The 19,995-nt window shown below is 71.3% G+C and overlaps 2 protein-coding genes across 2 annotated transcripts; both read right to left on the bottom strand.

Annotated features, from left to right (window-relative positions):
* Positions 1-283: 283 nt before the first annotated feature.
* On the bottom strand, positions 284-7,889 carry PRSS16 (serine protease 16; the record flags this gene model as incomplete). The annotated part of the gene is made up of 12 exons (XM_082333495.1): positions 284-301; positions 1,044-1,177; positions 3,461-3,640; positions 3,729-3,861; positions 4,474-4,743; positions 4,825-4,872; positions 4,969-5,046; positions 5,142-5,265; positions 5,342-5,465; positions 6,270-6,369; positions 6,497-6,603; positions 7,838-7,889. 12 exons carry the CDS (start codon positions 7,887-7,889, stop codon positions 284-286), a joined length of 1,368 nt encoding a protein of 455 aa, XP_082189621.1.
* Positions 7,890-11,854: 3,965 nt separating this feature from the next.
* Positions 11,855-16,639, bottom strand: CRX (cone-rod homeobox). The gene is made up of 3 exons (XM_082333458.1): positions 16,537-16,639; positions 15,430-15,581; positions 11,855-13,507 (listed from the first exon to the last, which is right to left on the bottom strand). The coding sequence occupies exons 1-3, from the start codon at positions 16,631-16,633 to the stop codon at positions 12,941-12,943; spliced, it is 816 nt and encodes a 271-aa protein (XP_082189584.1). The 5' UTR covers positions 16,634-16,639; the 3' UTR covers positions 11,855-12,940.
* Between the last annotated feature and the right edge of the window lie 3,356 nt (positions 16,640-19,995).

Below are 19,995 nucleotides of genomic sequence, written 5' to 3'. Positions count from 1 at the left end.
TAGCCGCGCCCACGCGGGCGGTTCGATGGCGCCCCTGGCGGCTCGGGGGAGTGACGGGGCATGGGGGGGGCATGGGGGGACCCCGGGGGGGTCATGGGGGGGTCAGGATGCTTTGGGGGGGCATGGGGGGTCATGGGGGGGCTGCGGGGGGGGGGCGGGGGGGGTCAGGAGCCTGGGTCCCCCGGGGGGCGTCATGGGGGTCTGGGGGGACCCCTGGGGGGGTCATTGGGGGGGGTCAGGACTCCTGGGGGGGTCATGGGGGTCGGGGGGGATCCCGGGGGGGTCATGGGGGGTCAGGATGCTTGGGGGGGGGGCATAGGGGGTCATGGGGGGACCCCCTGAGGGGGGGGTCATTGGGGGGGGTCAGGACTCCTGGGGGGGTCATGGGGGTCGGGGGGGATCCCGGGGGGGTCATGGGGGGTCAGGATGCTTGGGGGGGGGTCATGGGGGGGGGCAGGAGCCTGGGTCCCACCGGGGGGGTCATGGGGGTCGTGGGGGGACCCGGGGGGGGTCATTGGGGGGGGTCAGGATGCTTGGGGGGGGCATGGGGGGGCCCCGGGGGGGGTCAGAATGCTTGGGGGGGCATGGGGGGTCATGGGGGGCTCCCGGGTGGGGTCGGGGGGGGTCAGGAGCCTGGGTCCCCCCGGGGGGGGTCATAGGGGTCTGGGGGGACCCCTGGGAGGGTCATTGGGGGGGGGGTCAGGACTCCTGGGGGGGTCATGGGGGTCGGGGGGGGGGGGTGTCAGGATGCTTGGGGGGCATGGAGGGTCATGGGGGGGTCATGGGGGGGGTCACGACGGCTGGGTCCCCCCGGGGAGGTCATGGGGGTCCGGGGGGGGACCCCGGGGGGGGGGGGGGGGTGTCAGGACGCCTGGGTCCCGTTCCCCCCCCGGGGCCCCCCCGTCCCGCGGTGGCTCCGGGGCTCCGGGGGTGCCAGCCACGCCGCCAGGCGGGCCGCGATGCGCTGCGGGCACGGGGGGGGTGAGCCGGGCCGGCCCCCCCCCGTGTCACCCCCCCGTCACCCCCCCGTCACCCCCACTCACCCGGCGGGCGGCCCGCAGCGGCGGGGGGTCCCCGGGGCGCGGGGGGGCCATGTCGGCGCAGTGGGAGGCCCCCGGGATCAGCACCCCCGAACGGCCGCCCCCCGCGCTCAGGACGTGCCAGGGGTCCAGCGCGCCTGCGGGCAGCGTGTCACCCCCGCCGCGGTGTCACCCCGAATGTGTCACCCCACCGCGTCACCCCCACCGCGTCGTCACCCCGCCTGCGTCACCCCCACCGCGTCACCCCCCGCCGCGGTGTCACCCCGCCTGTGTCACCCCCACCGCGTCACCCCCGCCGCGTCGTCACCCCGCCTGCGTCACCCCCACCGCGTCACCCCCACCGCGGTGTCACCCCGCCTGTGTCACCCCACCGCGTCACCCCCACCGCAGTGTCACCCCGAATGTGTCACCCCACCGCGTCACCCCCACCGCGGTGTCACCCCGCCTGTGTCACCCCCACCGCGTCACCCCCGCCGCGGTGTCACCCCGCCTGCGTCACCCCCACCGCGTCACCCCCACCGCGTCGTCACCCCCCGCCGCGGTGTCACCCCGCCTGTGTCACCCCCACCGCGTCACCCCCACCGCGTCACCCCCACCGCGTCGTCACCCCCACCGTGTCACCCCCGCCGCGGTGTCACCCCGCCTGCGTCACCCCCACCGCGTCACCCCCACCGCGTCGTCACCCCCACCGTGTCACCCCCGCCGCGGTGTCACCCCGCCTGTGTCACCCCCACCGCGTCACCCCCGCCGCGGTGTCACCCCGAATGTGTCACCCCACCGCGTCACCCCCGCCGCGGTGTCACCCCGCCTGTGTCACCCCCACCGCATCACCCCCGCCGCGGTGTCACCCCGCCTGTGTCACCCCCACCGCGTCACCCCCGCCGCGGTGTCACCCCCGCGGTGTCACCCCGAATGTGTCACCCCCGCCGCGGTGTCACCCTGCCTGTGTCACCCCCACCGCGTCACCCCCGCCGCGGTGTCACCGCGCCTGTGTCACCCCCACCGCGGTGTCACCCCGAATGTGTCACCCCCACCGCGTCACCCCCGCCGCGGTGTCACCCCGCCTGTGTCACCCCCACCGCGGTGTCACCCCGAATGTGTCACCCCCACCGCGTCACCCCCGCCGCGGTGTCACCCCGCCTGTGTCACCCCCGCCGCGGTGTCACCCCGAATGTGTCACCCCCACCGCGGTGTCACCCCGCCTGTGTCACCCCCGAATGTGTCACCCCGCCTGTGTCACCCCCACCGCGTCACCCCCGAATGTGTCACCCTGCACCGAGTCACCCCCGAACACGTCACCCTGCCTGTGTCACCCTGGATGTGTCACCCCTGAACGCGTCACCCTGCACCGCATCACCCCTCGTCGTGTCACCCTGCGCCGTGGCGTGCCATGCCGTGCCATGCCGTGCCAGGCTGCACCGGGCTGCACCGGGCTGCGCCGTGCCGTGCCACGCTGCATCGTGCCATGCTGTGCCGTGCCACGCTGCAACCATGCTGTGCCATGCCGTGATGCACCGTGCCGCGCCACGATGCACCGTGCCGTGGTGCGCCACACTGCACCGTGCTGCGCTGTGCTGCACCGTGCTGTGCCACGCTGCAGCGTGCTGCACCGTGCAATGCCACGGCGCCCCGTGCCGTGCCGAGCCGTGCCATACCACACCGTGCTGCACCGTGCAATGCCGCGGTGCCCCGTGCCGAGCCGTGCTGCACCATGCAATGCTGCGGTGCCCCGTGCTGTGCTGAGCTGTGCCATACCACACTGTGCTGCACCGTGCAATGCTGCGGTGCCCCGTGCCGTGCCGAGCCATGCCATACCACACCGTGCTGCACCGTGCAATGCCGCAGTGCCCTGTGCCGAGCCGTGCCGTGCCGCACCGTGCTGCACCATGCAATGCCGCGGTGCCCCGTGCCATGCTGAGCCATGCCATACCGCACCATGCTGCACCGTGCAATGCCGCGGTGCCCCACGCCAAGCCGCGCCGAGCCGTGCTGCACCATGCAACGCCGCGGTGCCCCGCGCCATGCTGAGCCATGCCATACCGCACCGTGCTGCACCATGCAATGCCGTGGTGCCCCGTGCCAAGCCACACCGAGCCGTGCTGCACCATGCAATGCTGCGGTGCCCCATGCCAAGCCGCACCGAGCCGTGCTGCACCATGCAATGCCGTGGTGCCCCGCGCCATGCTGAGCCATGCCATACCGCACCGTGCTGCACCGTGCAATGCCGCGGTGCCCCATGCCAAGCCACACCGAGCCGTGCTGCACCATGCGATGCCGCGGTGCCCCGCACCATGCTGAGCCATGCCATACCGCACCGTGCTGCACCGTGCAATGCCGCGGTGCCCCACGCCAAGCCGCGCCGAGCCGTGCTGCACCATGCGATGCCGCGGTGCCCCGCGCCGTGCCGAGCCGTGCCGTACCATTGACAAAGAGGACGCGGCGGGCGCCGGGGCGCGCGGCCCCGTAGAAGGCGTTGGTGAAGGCGACGGCGGCCCGGACACGTGCCGGGGCGATGCCGAAGACGTCGGCGCAGAGGCCGAGCTGCGCCCGCAGCGTCTGGAAGCGGGAGAAGGGGCAGGCGGCGTCCCGGCAGCTGGGGTCTGCGGACGGGGGGGGGCACGGCTGATGCCCCCCACCCTGACCCCCGCCCTGACCCCCGCCCTGACCCCCGCCCTCCCCGGCGCTCACAGAAGCCGAACTCGGTGCAGGTCTGGAAGAGCCAGAGGCGGCGGCTGCCGCCGGCGGCGGGGCGACGCAGCTCCTGCACGGCCGCCCGCCGCGAGCTGGGGGTGCAGGGCAGCCCCCCGCGCCGCAGGAAGGCCTGGGGGGGCCGCGCTCAGGGCTCCCCCCGGCCCCGGGCAGCGCGGTGCCAGGGGTGCGAGGGGGTGCGAGGGGGCGCGAGGGGGTATGAGGGGGTGCAGTTGGGTGTAAGGGGGTGCAATGGGGTGCAAGGGGGTGCAAGGGGGTGCAAGGGGTGCAATGGGGTGCGAGGGGGTGCAATGGGGTGCAGGAGGGTGCAAGGGGGGGCAAGGGGGGGCAAGGGGGGGCAAGGGGGTATGAGGGGGTGCAGTGGGGTGTAAGGGGGTGCAATGGGGTGCAATGGGGTGCAATGGGGTGCAATGGGGTGCAAGGAGGTGCAAAGGACACAATGGGGTGCAATGGGGTGCAGGAGGGTGCAAGGGGATCAAACGGGGTGCAGTGGGGTACGGGAGGGTGCAGTGGGGTACAGGAGGGTGCAGTGGGGTGCAAGGGGGGGGTGAGGGGTCAGGAGGGGGTGCAACAGCATACAGGAGGGTAGATTGGGGTGCAGTGGGGTGCAAGGGGGTGGAATGGGGTGCAAGAGGCTGCAAGGGGTTAAAAGGGGGTGCAGTGGGGTGCAGGGGGGCACGGGGGGCGCAGTGGGGTACAAGGACCCCCCCGCACCCCTCCCAACCTTGTTGACAGCCGCCAGCCGGCGGTACGGGGAGCCGCGGCGGCCGTCGGTCATGGCGCGGCAAAGCGCGGCCACCGAGTTGCGGGGCCGGTGGCCGTTGTACTGCACCGCCCCGGCGAAGATGTCGGCCACCCCCTCCGCCAGCAGCTCCCGGTCCCCCGGCTCCCGGGGGGGCCGGCAACAGGAGAAATCCCGAGCCACCCCCGCCAACCGCCGGCCGCGCAACCGCTCGTCCAGCGCCGCGAAGGCCGCCGCCACCGCCCTCAGGCACTGCCGGCACGGGTCGGGGGGTCCCACCGTGCACCCCCAAATCGCGGGGTCCCCCTCAACCCCCCCTCCCTGCACACCCACCTCTGGGGACCCCCCCGCCGCGGGGCTGGAGAGGGCGGCCGAGACGACCTGCGGGGAGAGGGGAGCCGAGGGGTCACCGCCGGCCCGGCCGGGGGCGCGGGGGGCTCGGGGGCGCGGGGGTGCGGGGGGCGCGGGGGGGCTCACGCGGTTGTATCCAGCGAAGTCAACCTCAGCCCGGACGGGAGCGGAGGAGGCGACGGCGGCCGATACCAGGTGGGGAAACTGAGGCACGGGGTCACCCCCTCGGCGGGGTCACCGCGCCCCGACCCCCCCCCGGGCTGGGGGGGGGGGGGGGGACACCCAGGGGTCGGGCCCACCTTGAGGCGCGCCCAGGCGGCCAGGGCGCCGGCGTAGGACCCCCCGAAGCAGACCCAGGTGTGGTTGGGGCTGAGGCCCCAGGCGGCCGTGACGTGGAGCCGGAAGGCGGCCAGGTCAGCCAGGCTGCGGGGTTGGGGGCGGTGAGGGGGGCCGGGCGCCGGTGGCCGCCCCGGTGGCCCCCCGGTGGCCCCCCGCTCACGCCTGCTGGCTGGAGAGGAAGCGGAGGTCGGGGTCCCCCCCCGGCCCCCGGCTGCCCCCGTAGAAGCGATGCTCCAGCGCCGCCAGCAGCGCCCCGTGCGCCCGCGCCAGCTCCACCACGTGGCCTGGACACAGACACGGACACGTCCTCATCCCATCCCATCCCATCCCCCTTCCAATCCCATCCCAATTCCATCCCATCCCATCCCAATTCCATCCCATCCCATCCCCGTCCCACCCCCATCTCCATCTATCTCCATCTCCATCCCAATCCCATCCCCATCCCTATTCCAGTTCCCATTCCCATCCCATTCCTCTCCCATTCCTATTTCCATTCCCATCCCCATCCCCATCTCGTCCCAATCCCAATCCCATCCCAATCCCATTCCTCTCCCATCCCCATTCCCATCCCCATCCTCATCTCGTCCCAATCCCAAACCCATCCCAATCCCATCCCCATCCCATTCCCATCCCAATCCTCATTCCCCTCCCATCCCATCTCAATCCCATCCCCATCCCTATTCCCATCCCATCCCAATTCCATCTCCATCCCCATCCCCATCCCCTCCCAATTCCTTCCCATCCCCATCCCCATTCCATCTCCATCCCCATTCCCATCCCAATTGCAATCCCATCCCGATCCCATCCCAATTCCTTCCCATCCCCATTCCCATCCTCATCGCAATCCCATCCCAATCGCATCCCAATTCCTTCCCATCCCCATCCCATCCCCATTCCCATCCTCATCGCAATCCCATCCCAATCGCATCCCAATTCCTTCCCATCCCCATCCCAATCCCATCCCCATCCCTATTCCCATCCCCATCCCTATTCCCAATTGCCATCCCCATCCCATCCCATTCCAATCTCATCCCCATCCCATCCCATTCCCAATCCCCATTCCCAGTCCCATTCCCCGTCCCCCGTACCCCTGCTCAGGACCCCCGGGGCCATCCTGCTCTCCCCCCCGAGCAGCAGGAAGACGGGGCCGGCCGGCCGCTGCCAGAATTCCCAGTTGATCCAGTACCGCTGCGGGAAAGGGGGGGGGCAGGAGGGGTGCGGGGGGGGCCCAGGCCTGCGCCCGCGTGCCAGGCGTGTGCCACGCGTGTGCCAGGCGCGTGCCAGGCGCGTGCCAGGCGCGTGCCCCCCTCCCTACCTGGGCAAGGCTGCGTCGCTCCAGGCGGTCGAAGTGGTCGAGGGGCTGGAGCAGGGCCCCCTCCAGGGGGGTCCCCCCGCCGCCCCCCGGCCCCCCCCGGCTGGGGCCTGGCGCCACGCGTGCCACGAGCTCGTCAGGGCTCAGCCCGGCCCTCACCGGGGCCCAGCGCCCGCCTGGGGGTCCTGGGGGGGTAACTGGGCTCCCAGCGCCCTAACTGGGGTCCTGGGGGGGTAACTGGGGTCCTGGGGGGGTAACTGGGGTCCCGTGGCCTGAACTGGGCTCCCAGCGCCCTAACTGGGGTCCCGGGGTGCTAACTGGGGTCCTGGGGGGCTAACTGGGGTCCCAGCACCCTAATTGGGGTCCCATGGCCTCAACTGGGGTCCCGGGGTGCTAACTGGAGTCCCAGCACCCTAACTGGGGTCCTGGGGTGCTAACTGGGGTCCCGTGGCCTGAACTGGGGTCCCAGGGTGCTAACTGGGGTCCCAGCACCCTAACTGGGGTCCTGGGGTGCTAACTGGGGTCCCGTGGCCTGAACTGGGGTCCCAGGGTGCTAACTGGGGTCCCAGCACCCTAACTGGGGTCCTGGGGTGCTAACTGGGGTCCCGTGGACTTAACTGGGGTCCTGGGGTGCCAATTGGGGTCCCATGGTGCTAATTGGGGTCCCATCGCCCTAATTGGGGTCCTGGGGTGCTAACTGGGGTCCCGGGGTGCCAATTGGGGTCCCAGCACCCTAACTGGAGTCCTGTGGTCTTAACTGGGGTCCCGGGGTGCCAATTGGGGTCCCAGTGCCCTCATAGGGGTCCTGGGGGGCTAACTGGGATCCCAGCGCCCTAATCGGGGTCCTGGGGTGTTAACTGGGGTCCCGTGGCCTTAACTGGGGTCCTGGGGTGCCAATTGGCGTCCTAGCGCCCTAACTGGGGTCCCGTGGCCTTAACTGGGGTCCCATGGTGCTAACTGGGGTCCCATTGCCCTAACTGGGGTCCCAGCACCCTCACTGGGGTCCCAGCACCCTCATCAGGGCCCTGTGGCACTAATTGGCATCCTGTGGTGCTAATTGAGATCCCAGTGCCCTCGTGGGGGTCCTGGGGTGCCAATTGGGGTCCCACGGTGCTAACTGGGGTCCCAGCACCCTCACTGGTGTCCCAGTGTCCTCAATGGTGTCCTGGGGTGCTAACTGGGGTCCCAGCACGCTCATTGGGGTCCCAGCGCCCTCGTGGGGGTCCTGGGGTGCTAATTGGGGTCCCGTCACCCTAATCAGGGTCCCCAAGGCTCCAGCTGGGGTCCCACAGCCCTGCTGGGTCCCGTGTTGGGACCCCCGGCCCCTCAGGACCCCCCACTCACCCGCCTCCGTCTGCAGCAGGAGGAGCAGCAGCAGCAGCCGCCGCCGGGACATGGCAGCGGGACAGGCACCGGGATGCACCCGGAGCAGCACTGGGATGCACCTGGAGCAGCACTGGGATGCACTGGGAGCAGCACTGGGACACACCGAGCTCCGCTCGCTGCTTTTATGGGCTCCATGGGCCCGTCCCGGGGGGGGGGGGGGGGGGGAGTTTCGGTTTCCCTTGTGCTGGGAGGGGTGGGTGGGGGTGTAACCTCTGCACGCGTGTGCAATGGGCCACGCACCCCTACATGCGTGTGCAATGGGCCGTGCACCCCTGCACGCGTGTGCAATGGGCCGTGCACCCCTACATGTGTGTGCAATGGGCCGTGTACCCCCACATGTGTGTGCAATGGGCCGTGCACCCCTACATGCGTGTGCAATGGGCCATGCACCCCTGCACGCGTGTGCAATGGGCCACGCACCCCCACATGTGTGTGCAATGGGCCATGTACCCCCACATGTGTGTGCAATGGGCCGTGCGCCCCTACATGCGTGTGCAATGGGCCGTGCACCCCCACATGTGTGTGCAATGGGCCATGTACCCCCACATGTGTGTGCAATGGGCCGTGCGCCCCTACATGCGTGTGCAATGGGCCATGCACCCCTGCACGCGTGTGCAATGGGCCGTGCACCCCTACATGTGTGTGCAATGGGCCGTGTACCCCCACATGTGTGTGCAATGGGCCGTGCACCCCTACATGTGTGTGCAATGGGCCATGTACCCCCACATGTGTGTGCAATGGGCCACGCACCCCCACATGTGTGTGCAATGGGCCATGTACCCCCACATGTGTGTGCAATGGGCCGTGCGCCCCTACATGTGTGTGCAATGGGCCACGCACCCCTGCACGCGTGTGCAATGGGCCACGCACCCCCACATGTGTGTGCAATGGGCCATGTACCCCCACATGTGTGTGCAATGGGCCGTGCGCCCCTACATGCGTGTGCAATGGGCCATGCACCCCTGCACGCGTGTGCAATGGGCCACGCACCCCCACATGTGTGTGCAATGGGCCGTGCACCCCTGCACGCGTGTGCAATGGGCCACGCACCCCTACATGCGTGTGCAATGGGCCGTGTGCCCCCACATGTGTGTGCAATGGGCCGTGTGCCCCCACATGCGTGTGCAATGGGCCACGCACCCCTACATGCGTGTGCAATGGGCCATGTACCCCCACATGTGTGTGCAATGGGCCGTGTGCCCCCACATGCGTGTGCAATGGGCCACGCACCCCTACATGCGTGTGCAATGGGCCATGTGCCCCCACATGTGTGTGCAATGGGCCATGTACCCCCACATGTGTGTGCAATGGGCCGTGCACCCCTACATGCGTGTGCAATGGGCCGTGCGCCCCAATCTGTGTGCGCGAGGGGCCACGCAGCCCTGCACGCGTGTGCAATGGGCCGTGAACTCCTGCATGCGTGTGCAAGGGCCCACGCGGGCCAGCGCGTCCCCACGCCGCGTGGCGTCGGTGCTGGCCGGGACGCGTCCCCGTCCCCGTCCCCGTCCCGGGGGGGCGCGGGCAGCCCCCGCCCTGGCACCGCCGCCCTCCTTATCCCCTTCCTTAGGGCCCTTAAACCGGGCTTAACCCTCTTCCCGGCCCCGGCCCCCCCGGCCCGGCTCAGCCCGGATTAGGCTCCATCTGCCCGGCGCCCGCAGAGCGGCCGGCGGGGCCTGGGTTAACCCCACCTGCACAGCCCCCGGCCCGCGGACCCCCATCTGCAGGGACCCCCCCATCTGCAGGGACCACCCCATGTGCAGGGACCCCCCCAGGGCACCCCCAGGGACCCCCATCCACAGGGACTCCCATGTGCAGGGACCCCCCCATGTGCAGGACCCCCCCCAGCCACCCCCAGCCACCCCCAGGGACCCCCCCATGTGCAGGGACCCCCCCATGTGCAGGGACACCCCCAGGGCACCCCCAGGGACCCCCCATGTGCAGGACCCCCCCCAGCCACACCCAGCCACCCCCAGGGACCCCCCCATGTGCAGGGACCCCCCCAGGGCACCCCCAGGGACCCCCATGTGCAGGGCCCCCCCCAGGGACCCCCATGTGCAGGGACCCCCATGTGCAGGGACCCCCCCCCCAGGGACCCCCATGTGCAGGGACCCCCCCCAGCCACCCCCAGGGACCCCCATGTGCAGGGCCCCCCCCAGGGACCCCCATGTGCAGGGACCCCCATGTGCAGGGACGCCCCCCCAGGGACCCCCATGTGCAGGGACCCCCCCCAGCCACCCCCAGGGACCCCCATGTGCAGGGCCCCCCCCCCCAGGGACCCCCATGTGCAGGGACCCCCATGTGCAGGGACCCCCCGCCCCACGCACGGCCCCCCCATGCAGCCCCCGAGTGCACCCCCCCCCAGCAAAGCGGGGTCCCCCGGGGTGCAGCCCCCCCCCGGCAGCCCCGGGCCCCCCTGGCCCCGCTGCCCCCCCCGGCTTAGCGCCGGAGGGATTTGGGGGGGCATTTCGGGGCGGATTGAGGGGTTAAAGGGAAATGGGGGGGGGGTCCCCTCCTTTTTCCAAAGCCTGGGGGTCCCCTGCGGCCAGGACCCTCGTGCGAAGGGGACACACGGGGGTGCAGGGGGGGTCTATGGGGGTGCAGGGGGGGTCTATAGGGGTGCAGGGGGGTCTCTGGGGGTGCAGAGGGGTGCACAAGGGTGCATGGGGGGTCTATAGGGGTGCAGGGGGGTCTCTGGGGGTGCACGGGGGTCTATAGGGGTGCATGGGGGTCTCTGGGGGTGCAGAGGGGTGCACAAGGGTGCACGGGGGTCTATAGGGGTGCATGGGGGTCTATAGGGGTGCACAGGGGTGCAGGGGGGTCTATAGGGGTGCAGGGGGGTCTCTGGGGGTGCATAGGGGCCGTATGGGGCTGCAGAGGGGTGCAGGGGGGTCTCCGGGGGTGCAGAGGGGTGCACAGGGGTGCAGGGGGGTCTATAGGGGTGCAGGGGGGTCTCTGGGGCTGCAGAGGGGTGCACAGGGGTGCAGGGGGGTCTATAGGGGTGCAGGGGGGTCTCTGGGGCTGCAGAGGGGTGCACAGGGGTGCAGGGGGGTCTATAGGGGTGCAGGGGGGTCTCTGGGGGTGCATAGGGGCCGTATGGGGCTGCAGAGGGGTGCAGGGGGGTCTCCGGGGGTGCAGAGGGGTGCACAGGGGTGCAGGGGGGTCTATAGGGGTGCAGGGGGGTCTCTGGGGCTGCAGAGGGGTGCACAGGGGTGCAGGGGGGTCTATAGGGGTGCAGGGGGGTCTCTGGGGGTGCAGGGGGGCTGCAGAGGGGTGCAGGGGGGTCTATAGGGGTGCAGGGGGATCTCCGGGGCTGCAGAGGGGTGCAGGGGAGGTCTATAGGGGTGCAGGGGGTCTCTGGGGGTGTATGGGGGCTGCAGAGGGGTGCAGGGGGGTCTCTGGCGGTGCAGGGGGTGCAGGGGCTGCAGGGGGGTCTCTGGCGGTGCAGGGGGTGCAGGGGCTGCAGGGGGGTCTCTGGCGGTGCAGGGGGTGCAGGGGGGTCTATAGGGGTGCACAGGGGCTGTATGGGGCCGCATGGGGCTGCAGAGGGGTGCAGGGGGTCTCTGGGGGTGCAGGGGGGTCTCCGGGGGTGCAGGGACCCCCGCGGCGGGCAGCGGCCACCCCGCGGGCAGCTGTCACCCGCCATCGCCGGACCGATTTGTCACCCAGCCCCTCATCCCCCAGCCGCAGCCGCCCCGGTTGCTCAAGCAGAGCAGCACAAATAAACCGGGGGGGGGCAGAACGGGGGCCGGGGCCCCGCCGCACCGGACACCGGGACCCCGCCAGCGGGGCCGCGGAGGGTCCGGACCCCCGGGTCCCTTCTGGGCTCCCTCGGCCCAGGACGGGGTGACGGCGGGGTCCCCCCCGGCCCAGCCCCTCGCCAGCCGCTGCCGCTAATGAGGGAGGCGCCCCCTCCTCCTTTCCCGCTTCTTGTTTTATTGTTATTTCAGCTTTTAAAGGCTTTTCCTTCCTCCGTGCGCTCGCCAGCCCCGCGCCGAGCCGCACGGGGCGGGGAGGGGGGCAACGACGCAGCTACGGGGGGGCCGGGGGGTCGCCGGGGGCTGGGGGAGGAGGTCGGGGTGCAGCGGGGGACGGGGACGCTCCCAACGCCGGCTGGAAGGCGGCTGCGTGTCCCAGCGGGATGCTCCGTGCCGTGGGGATGCTCCGTGCCACGAGGATGCTCCGTGCCGTGGGGATGCTCCGGGGCGTGGGGATGCTCTGTGCCACGAGGATGCTCCGTGCTGTGAGGATGCTCCGTGCCGTGGGGATGCTCTGTGCCACAAGGATGCTCCGTGCCGTAAGGATGCTCCGTGCTGTGAGGATGCTCCGTGCCGTGGGGATGCACCGGGCTGCCGGGAGAGTCTGTGCCACGGGGATGCTCCGTGCCGTAAGGATGCTCCGTGCCACGGGGATGCTCCGTGCCGTGGGGATGCACCGGGCTGCCGGGAGAGTCTGTGCCACAGGGATGCTCCGTGCCAGGATTTTCCATGCCATGCAGGTGCTCCGTGCCATGGGGATCCTCCGTGCCGCAGGGACAGTCTGTGGTGCAGGGATGCTCCCTGCCGGGATGCTCCGTGCCGTGGGGATGCTCCGTGCCATGGGGATGCTCCGTGCCACGCAGACGCCCCGCGGTGCAGGGATGCTCCATGCTGTGGGGATGCTCTGTGCCACGCAGTCACCCCGCGGCACAGGGCTGGTCCATGCCGTGGGGATGCTCTGTGCCATAGGGATGCTCCGTGCCACGCAGACGCCCCGCGGCGCAGGGCTGGTCCATGCCGTGGGGATGCTCCGTGCCATAGGGATGCTCCGTGCCACGCAGACGCCCCGCGGCGCAGGGATGCTCCATGCTGTGGGGATGCTCCGTGCCATAGGGATGCTCCGTGCCACGCAGACGCCCCGCGGCGCAGGGATGCTCCGTGCCGTGGGGATGCTCCGTGCCGTGGGGAAGCTCCGTGCCACGCAGACGCCCCACGGCGCAGGGGTGCGCGGCGCGGGCTGCCGCCGAGCCCGCACCGGCCGGGGGGTTGTCGGGGGCCGTCGGCGGGGGCCGGGGCCGGTCCCCCCTCACAAGACCTGGAACTTCCAGGAGCTCTGGTCCTTGTAGTCCAGGCAGTCGACGGGGCCGAAGCCCAGCCCGGCGGTGCCGTAGCCCTGCCCCGCCAAGCCGGCGGGCGAGGGGGCCAGGTGGGCACCCATGGCGGGGGCGGCCAGGGGGCTGAGCGCCGCCCCGGGGGCCCCCAGCTGCGGGTGCATGGGCGAGAGGTAGGAGCTGCAGTCCAGGCCCCCGAAATAGGCGGCCGAGCCGGCGTAGCCTTGACCGTAGCCGGCGGCTTGGCTGTAGGTGCCGGGGAAAGGCGCCGAGCGCGGCAACCCCGGGGCGGCCGAGGAAGCCAAGGGGTCGGGGACGGGCGAGATGGAAGCCGGGCTCCAGATGGAGACGGTGGCGCCGGCGGCGGAGCTGGGGGTGCCGGCGGGAGCGGTGGGGGGGGGGCTGTAGGGCCCGGCCGCCCCCGCCTCGGCGCCCGCCTCGCGGGCCGGGGAGCTCTTCTTCTTGGCGGGGCGAGCCTTGGCCTGGCCGCTGCTCTGCTGCTGCTGCTGCCGGCACTTGGCCCGGCGGTTCTTGAACCAGACCTGCGGGAGCGGGCGCTGAGCGGGGAAACCGAGGCACGCGCCGTGCACGGGTGGGTGCGTGCGAGGAGCTGCCTCCCCTGGGCGTGCACGGGTGCGTGCGTGCAACGCTCTGTGTCCCCTGGGCGTGCATGGGTGTGTGTGTGCAAGGAGCTGCCTCCCCTGGGCATGCACGGGTGTGTGTGTGCAACGCTCTGTGTCCCCTGGGCGTGCATGGGTGTGTGTGTGCAAGGAGCTGCCTCCCCTGGGCATGCACGGGTGCGTGCGTGCAACGCTCTGTGTCCCCTGGGCGTGCATGGGTGTGTGTGTGCAAGGAGCTGCCACCCCTGGGCATGCACGGGTGCGTGCGTGCAATGCTCTGTGTTCCCTGGGCGTGCACCGGCGTGTGTATGCAATGGGCTGCCTCCCCTGGGCGTGCACGGGTGTGTGTGTGCAAGGAGCTATGTCCCCTGAGCGTGCACGGGTGTGTGTGTGCAATGCTCTGTGTCCCCTGGGCGTGCATGGGTGTGTGCGTGCAAGGAGCTGCCTCCCCTGGGCATGCACGGGTGTGTGTGTGCAACGCTCTGTGTCCCCTGGGCGTGCACCGGCGTGTGTATGCAATGGGCTGCCTCCCCTGGGCGTGCATGGGTGTGTGCGTGCAAGGAGCTGCCTCCCCTGGGCATGCACGGGGGTGTGTGTGCAAGGAGCTGCGTCCCCTGAGCGTGCACGGGTGTGTGTGTGCAATGCTCTGTGTCCCCTGGGCATGCACGGGTGTGTGCGTGCAAGGAGCTGCCTCCCCTGGGCGTGCACGGGGGTGTGTGTGCAATGCTCTGTGTCCCCTGGGCATGCACGGGTGTGTGCGTGCAAGGAGCTGCCTCCCCTGGGCATGCACGGGTGCGTGCGTGCAATGCTCTGTGTTCCCTGGGCGTGCACAGGTGTGTGCGTGCAACAAGCTGCGTCCCCCGGGGATGCATATGCACACGTGTGCATCAGATCACGTCCCTCTGCATGCACACGCGCGTGTCTGCACCAAGCTGCGTCCCCAGGAACGTGCACGCGCCGAGCTGCGTCCCCTCCACGCGCACGTGCGCGTGCGCGCATTGAATCACGCCCCTGTGCCTGCACACGCGCGTGTGAGCACGGAGCTGCGTGCCCTGGACGTGCAGGCGTGTGCGAGGTGCCTTGCACGCTCCCGAGTGCCCGTACCCACGTGTGCGCCCTCCCACGCCGCCCTGCCGTGCCCACCCCGTGCACGTGGGGCTGTGCACGACCCTCCCCGTGCACGTGGGGCTGTGCACGTCCCCTGCTCGTGCACGTGGGGCTGTGCACGACCCTCCCCGTGCACGTGGGGCTGTGCACGAGCATCCCTGTGCACGTGGGGCCAGGCACCTCCCCTGCTCATTGCATGTGGGGCTGTGCACGAGCATCCCTGTGCACGTGGGGCTGTGCACGTCCCCTGCTCGTGCACGTGGGGCTGTGCACGACCCTCCCCATGCACGTGGGGCTGTGCACGAGCATCCCTGTGCACGTGGGGCTGTGCACGTCCCCTGCTCGGGCACGTGGGGCTGTGCACGACCCTCCCCATGCACGTGGGGCTGTGCACGAGCATCCCTGTGCACGTGGGGCTGTGCACGTCCCCTGCTCGGGCACGTGGGGCTGTGCACGTCCCCTGCTCGGGCACGTGGGGCTGTGCACGACCCTCCCCATGCACGTGGGGCTGCGCACGAGCATCCCCGTGCACGTGGGGCTGCGCACGACCCCTGCTCGTGCACACGTGGGACCGCGCACAACCCTCCCCGCGCACGCAGGACCACGCACGTCCCCTGCTCGTGCACGCGGGGCCTTGCACGCCCCTCCCCGCGCACGCAGGACCACGCACGTCCCCTGCTCGTGCACGCGGGGCCTTGCACGCCCCTCCCCGCGCTCGCGCGCGCCGCGGGGCTGACCTGGACGCGGGACTCGGGCAGGTTGATCTTGAGGGCCACCTCCTCGCGCATGAAGATGTCGGGGTAGCGGGTCTTGGCGAAGAGAGCCTCCAGGATGTCCAGCTGCGCCCGCGTGAAGGTGGTGCGCTCCCGGCGCTGCTTCCGCGGCGTGGCTGCGGCGGGCGGGGGGGGTCAGGGTGGCCCCCTCGCCCCCCTGCTCCGCGGGAGCCCCCCCCGGAGGAGGACGGGGCCGGGGGGCCAGGGGGAGGGGGGGTTTGGGGGTGCGAGGGGGATCCTGCGCCGCGGGGGCCGGGGCGCGAAACCCCGCGTGACGTCCCCGTGCAAAAGTCACCCGCGGGCAAAACCTCTGTGCGACCCGTGCAACCCCCCCGTGCATCCCATGCAACCCCCCCGTGCATCCCATGCAACGCCCCCATGCATCCTGCCCCCGTGCAACCCCCCCGTGCATCCCATGCAACCCCCCCGTGCATCCCACGCAACGCCCCCGTGCATCCCGCCCCCGTGCAAACCCCTCGTGCAAAACCTCTGTGTGCCCCATGCAAACCCCCGTGCATCCCATGCAATGCCCCTGTGCATCCCATGCAACCCCCCCATGCGTCCCGCCCCCGTGCATCCCATCCCCGTGCAAACCCCTCGTGCAAAACCTTTGTGCAACCCATGCAACCTCCCTGTGCAGCCCGCCCCCATGCAAACCCCTTGTGCAAAACCTCCGTGCATCCCACGCACCCCCCCGTGCTTCCCACCCCCGTGCACCCCACCCCTGTGCAAACCCCTCGTGCAAAACCTCTGTGCAATGCATGCAAACCCCCGTGCATCCCATGCAACCCCCCCGTGCATCCCACCCCCCTACAAACCCCCCGTGCATCCCACCCCCGTGCAAACCCCTCGTGCAAAACCTCTGTGCGATGCATGCAACCCCCCGTGCATCCCACCCCCGTGCAAACCCCTCGTGCAAAACCTCTGTGCGATGCATGCAACCCCCCGTGCATCCCACCCCCGTGCAAACCCCTCGTGCAAAACCTCTGTGCGATGCATGCAACCCCCCGTGCATCCCACCCCCGTGCCGGCGCGGTGCCGGGGCGGTGCCGGGGCGGTGCCGGGGCTCACCGGGGTACCCCACGGCGGAGTGCAGCAGGTCCATGCCGGGCCCGGCCAGGCTCAGCCCGTTGACGGCGTAGTGGGGCTGCTTGATGTAGGACATCATGCTCCAGGCGGGAGCCTCCGCGCCAGGCCCCGGCGCTGCCGAGGTGGGCTGGGCGCCGGCTGCGAGGGGCACGCGGGTGTCACGCCCGGCACGGCGCAGCCTGGCGCCGCGCCGCACCGCATGGTGCGTGGCACGGCGCGGCACGCCGTGACACGGCACCGCAAGGCACGGCATGGTGCAGCGCGGCACGCTGTGACATGGCACCGCACAGCATGGTGCAGCACGGCACGCCGTGACATGGCACCACACGGCACGGCATGGCTCAGTGCGGCACGGCACGGCACACCGTGACATGGCACCACACGGCACGGCATGGCTCAGTGCGGCACGGCACACCATGACATGGCACCACACGGCACGGCATGGCTCGGTGCGGCATGGCACACCATGACATGGCACCACATGGCACGGCATGGCTCGGTGTGGCACGGCACGGCACACCGTGACGTGGCACTGCACAGCACGGCACCACGCGGTGCACCACGGCTCGGCGCGGCATGGCTCGGTGCAGCACGGCACACCGTGACACAGCACGGCACGGCGCAGCACCACATGGTGCAGCATGGCTCGGCGCGGCCCGGCACAGCACGCCATGGCACGGCGCAGGATAGCACGGCACAGTGCGGGATGGCACGGTGCGGCACGGCACGGCGCAAGGCTAGCATGGCCCGGCACACTGTGGCCCAGTGCGGCCCGGTACGGCACACCGCGGCCCGGTACGGCACACCGCAGCCCGGTACGGCACACCGCAGCCCGGTACGGCACACCGTGGCCCGGTACGGTACACCGCAGCCCGGTACGGCACACCGTGGCCCGGTACGGCACACCGTGGCCCGGTACGGCACACCGCAGCCCGGTACGGTACACCGCAGCCCGGTACGGCACACCGTGGCCCGGTATGGTACACCGCAGCCCGGTACGGCACACCGCGGCCCGGCACAGCACGGCCCCGACGCCCCGCTCCTACCTGTGCGCCCCGCGGCCGCCGGGCGGGCTGGCAGGGGCTGCGCTGCGGGGACAGAGGGACGCGGCTGGCACCGGGGCGGGGACGGCACCAGGACCCCCTCGGGGACCGACCCCCCGTGGGGACGAGGGACCCCCGACCGGGAGCGCCGTCCCCAAGCCAGGGGCGGCCACGCCGAAGCCGGCGGCCCCGTCCCCGAGGCGGTGGCTTGTCCCCAGCGCGGGGTGGCCACCCCAGGGCCGGTCATCCCCCAGCTGGGGACAGAGCCGGTGGCTTGTCCCCGAGCCAAGGCAGGTCACCGCGGCGCCAGATGCCACCTCCGAGGCAGGGGACGGAGCCAGCGGCTTGTCCCCGAGCCAGGGGATGTCACCCTGGGGCTGGGAACCCTGTCCCCGAGCCACGGACAGAGCCAGCGGCTTGTCCTTGAGCCGGGGGAGGCCACCCCGACGCTGGCCACTGTCCCCCAGCCGAGGGACAGAGCCGGCGCCTTGTCCCCAGGCCAGGGGACGTCCCCCAGGGGCTGGTGGCCACGTCCCTAAACTGGGGACAGGGCCAGTGGCTTCTCCGCGTCCCCCTGGGGCTGGTGGCCACATCCCCGAGCTGGGGATGGAGCTGGTGGCCACGTCCCTGAGCTGGGGACGGAGATGGTGGCTTCTCCGCGTCCCCCTGGGGCTGGTGGCCACGTCCCCGAGCTGGGGACGGGGCTGGCGGCTTCTCCACCACCCAGGGGATGTCTCCCTGGGGCTAGTGGCCGTGTCCCCCTGGGGCTGGTGGCCAAGCCCCTGAGCTGCGGATGGGGCTGGTGGCCACGTCCACGGAGCTGGTGGCTGCTCCGCATCCCCCTGGGGCTGGTGGCCGTGTCCCCCCGGGGCTGGTGGCCACATCCCCGAGCTGGGGACGGGGCCAGTGGCTTCTCCGCGTCCCCCTGGGGCTGGTGGCCATCTCCCTCAGCTGGGGACGGAGGCGGTGGCCCGTCCCCAAGCCAGGTGCCATCTGCCCAGGGTTGCCCACCTCGTCCCCACGCCAAGGCACAGAGCCGGTGGCTTGTCCCCAAGCCAGGGGACGTCACCCCGAGCTGGGGACGGAGCCGGTGGCTCGTCCCCCACCCCAAACGTCCCCGGTCCCGCTCGGGGACACCCCGAGACGTCCCCCAACCCCGCGGGCCAGCACCTACCTGCGGCGGCGGCGGCGGCGGGGAAGGCGTCCCCGCGGCGGGGGGAGATTTAAGTAGGGCCTGGCGTGATGTCACCCGCCACCGCGCTGCCGCTAATCCCCGGGGGGTGACATTGGCCCCGGCCGGGGCTAATCCACCGCTGCCGGCAATTAACGCTCATCCCCCGCGACGGGGGGGGCCCGGGACCCCCGCCCCGTTAACGGGGGACAACGCCGCGCTTAATTAGCGCCCCGGCGGGGAGGGGAGGGGGACACCGCCCCCCCCGGCCCCCCTAATTACGCCGCGAGCGAGGCCGGTTCGTTAGGGCGAACGAAGGCGCCCACAGCCCGCGTTGGGGGTCGGGGTCTCTCTTGGGGGGGGGGGGCTGCGGGGGTCCTGGGTGCTGGGGTGCCGTGGGGGGGCCCTCCCGGGGTGGGGGGGGACACAAAATGCCCCCCCCCCCACCCCCTCGGTGGGAGCTAATCCCGGGGACAGCTGCCACGTCTGAGCCCCGGGGCCGGGGAGACCCCCAACCGGGGCGCGGCGGTTCGGGGAGGGGGCTGCGCCGGGCTGGGGGGCCGCCAACGCCCCCCCCGGTTCAGCCGCGATCCCGGCATCGCCCCCCCGCCCCCCCCAGCCCGGCGGGCGGGCGGCGGGGAGGGGAGCGTGGAAATCGGGATGATTAGGTTGTTTTCCAGACGCGGGGATTTGGGGCTGATTAACCCTAATCCCCGCGCCGGCAAGGGGGGAGCTCGGGGGGGGGGCGGCGGCGCAGATGCCGCCCCGGCCCCCCAAAACCATCCCACGGCGAGGGGGGCCCGGCGCTCTCCCCCAGTCCGTACGATTTTAAGCCCGGGGCGAGGGCGAACCCCCAAATCCTTAATTAAACCCTGAGGAAAGGGGGGGGGGGATGTGGCCCCAGGACGCCGCTGCTCGTTACCCTGAGGCGGTAAGTGGCGTTTTTGGGGTCCGGCGGCGCGGGACGGCGCGGGACGGCGCGGGACGGCGCTCCTCTTTCCCTGTTTCGGGAGAAAAGCGCGAGGGGTGAAGGCGCTGGCGGAGCTGCGGGGCGCACGGACAGCTGTAGGCACAGAGACGGCGCCTCCGGGCAGCGACCGCAGCGGCACCCCGATAAAAAGCACGGCCGAGCTTTATATAGGGTTCGGTACCTATTTATGAAATGGATGTATTTTATAGCCATCTATAGAAGCGCCCCACGTTTAGATTAAATATATATATTCATTA

Source organism: Platalea leucorodia (genome assembly GCF_965183815.1).
Source record: "Platalea leucorodia genome assembly, chromosome: 26".
NCBI lineage: Eukaryota > Metazoa > Chordata > Aves > Pelecaniformes > Threskiornithidae > Platalea > Platalea leucorodia.
This window is presented reverse-complemented; position numbering and strand designations above follow the sequence as displayed.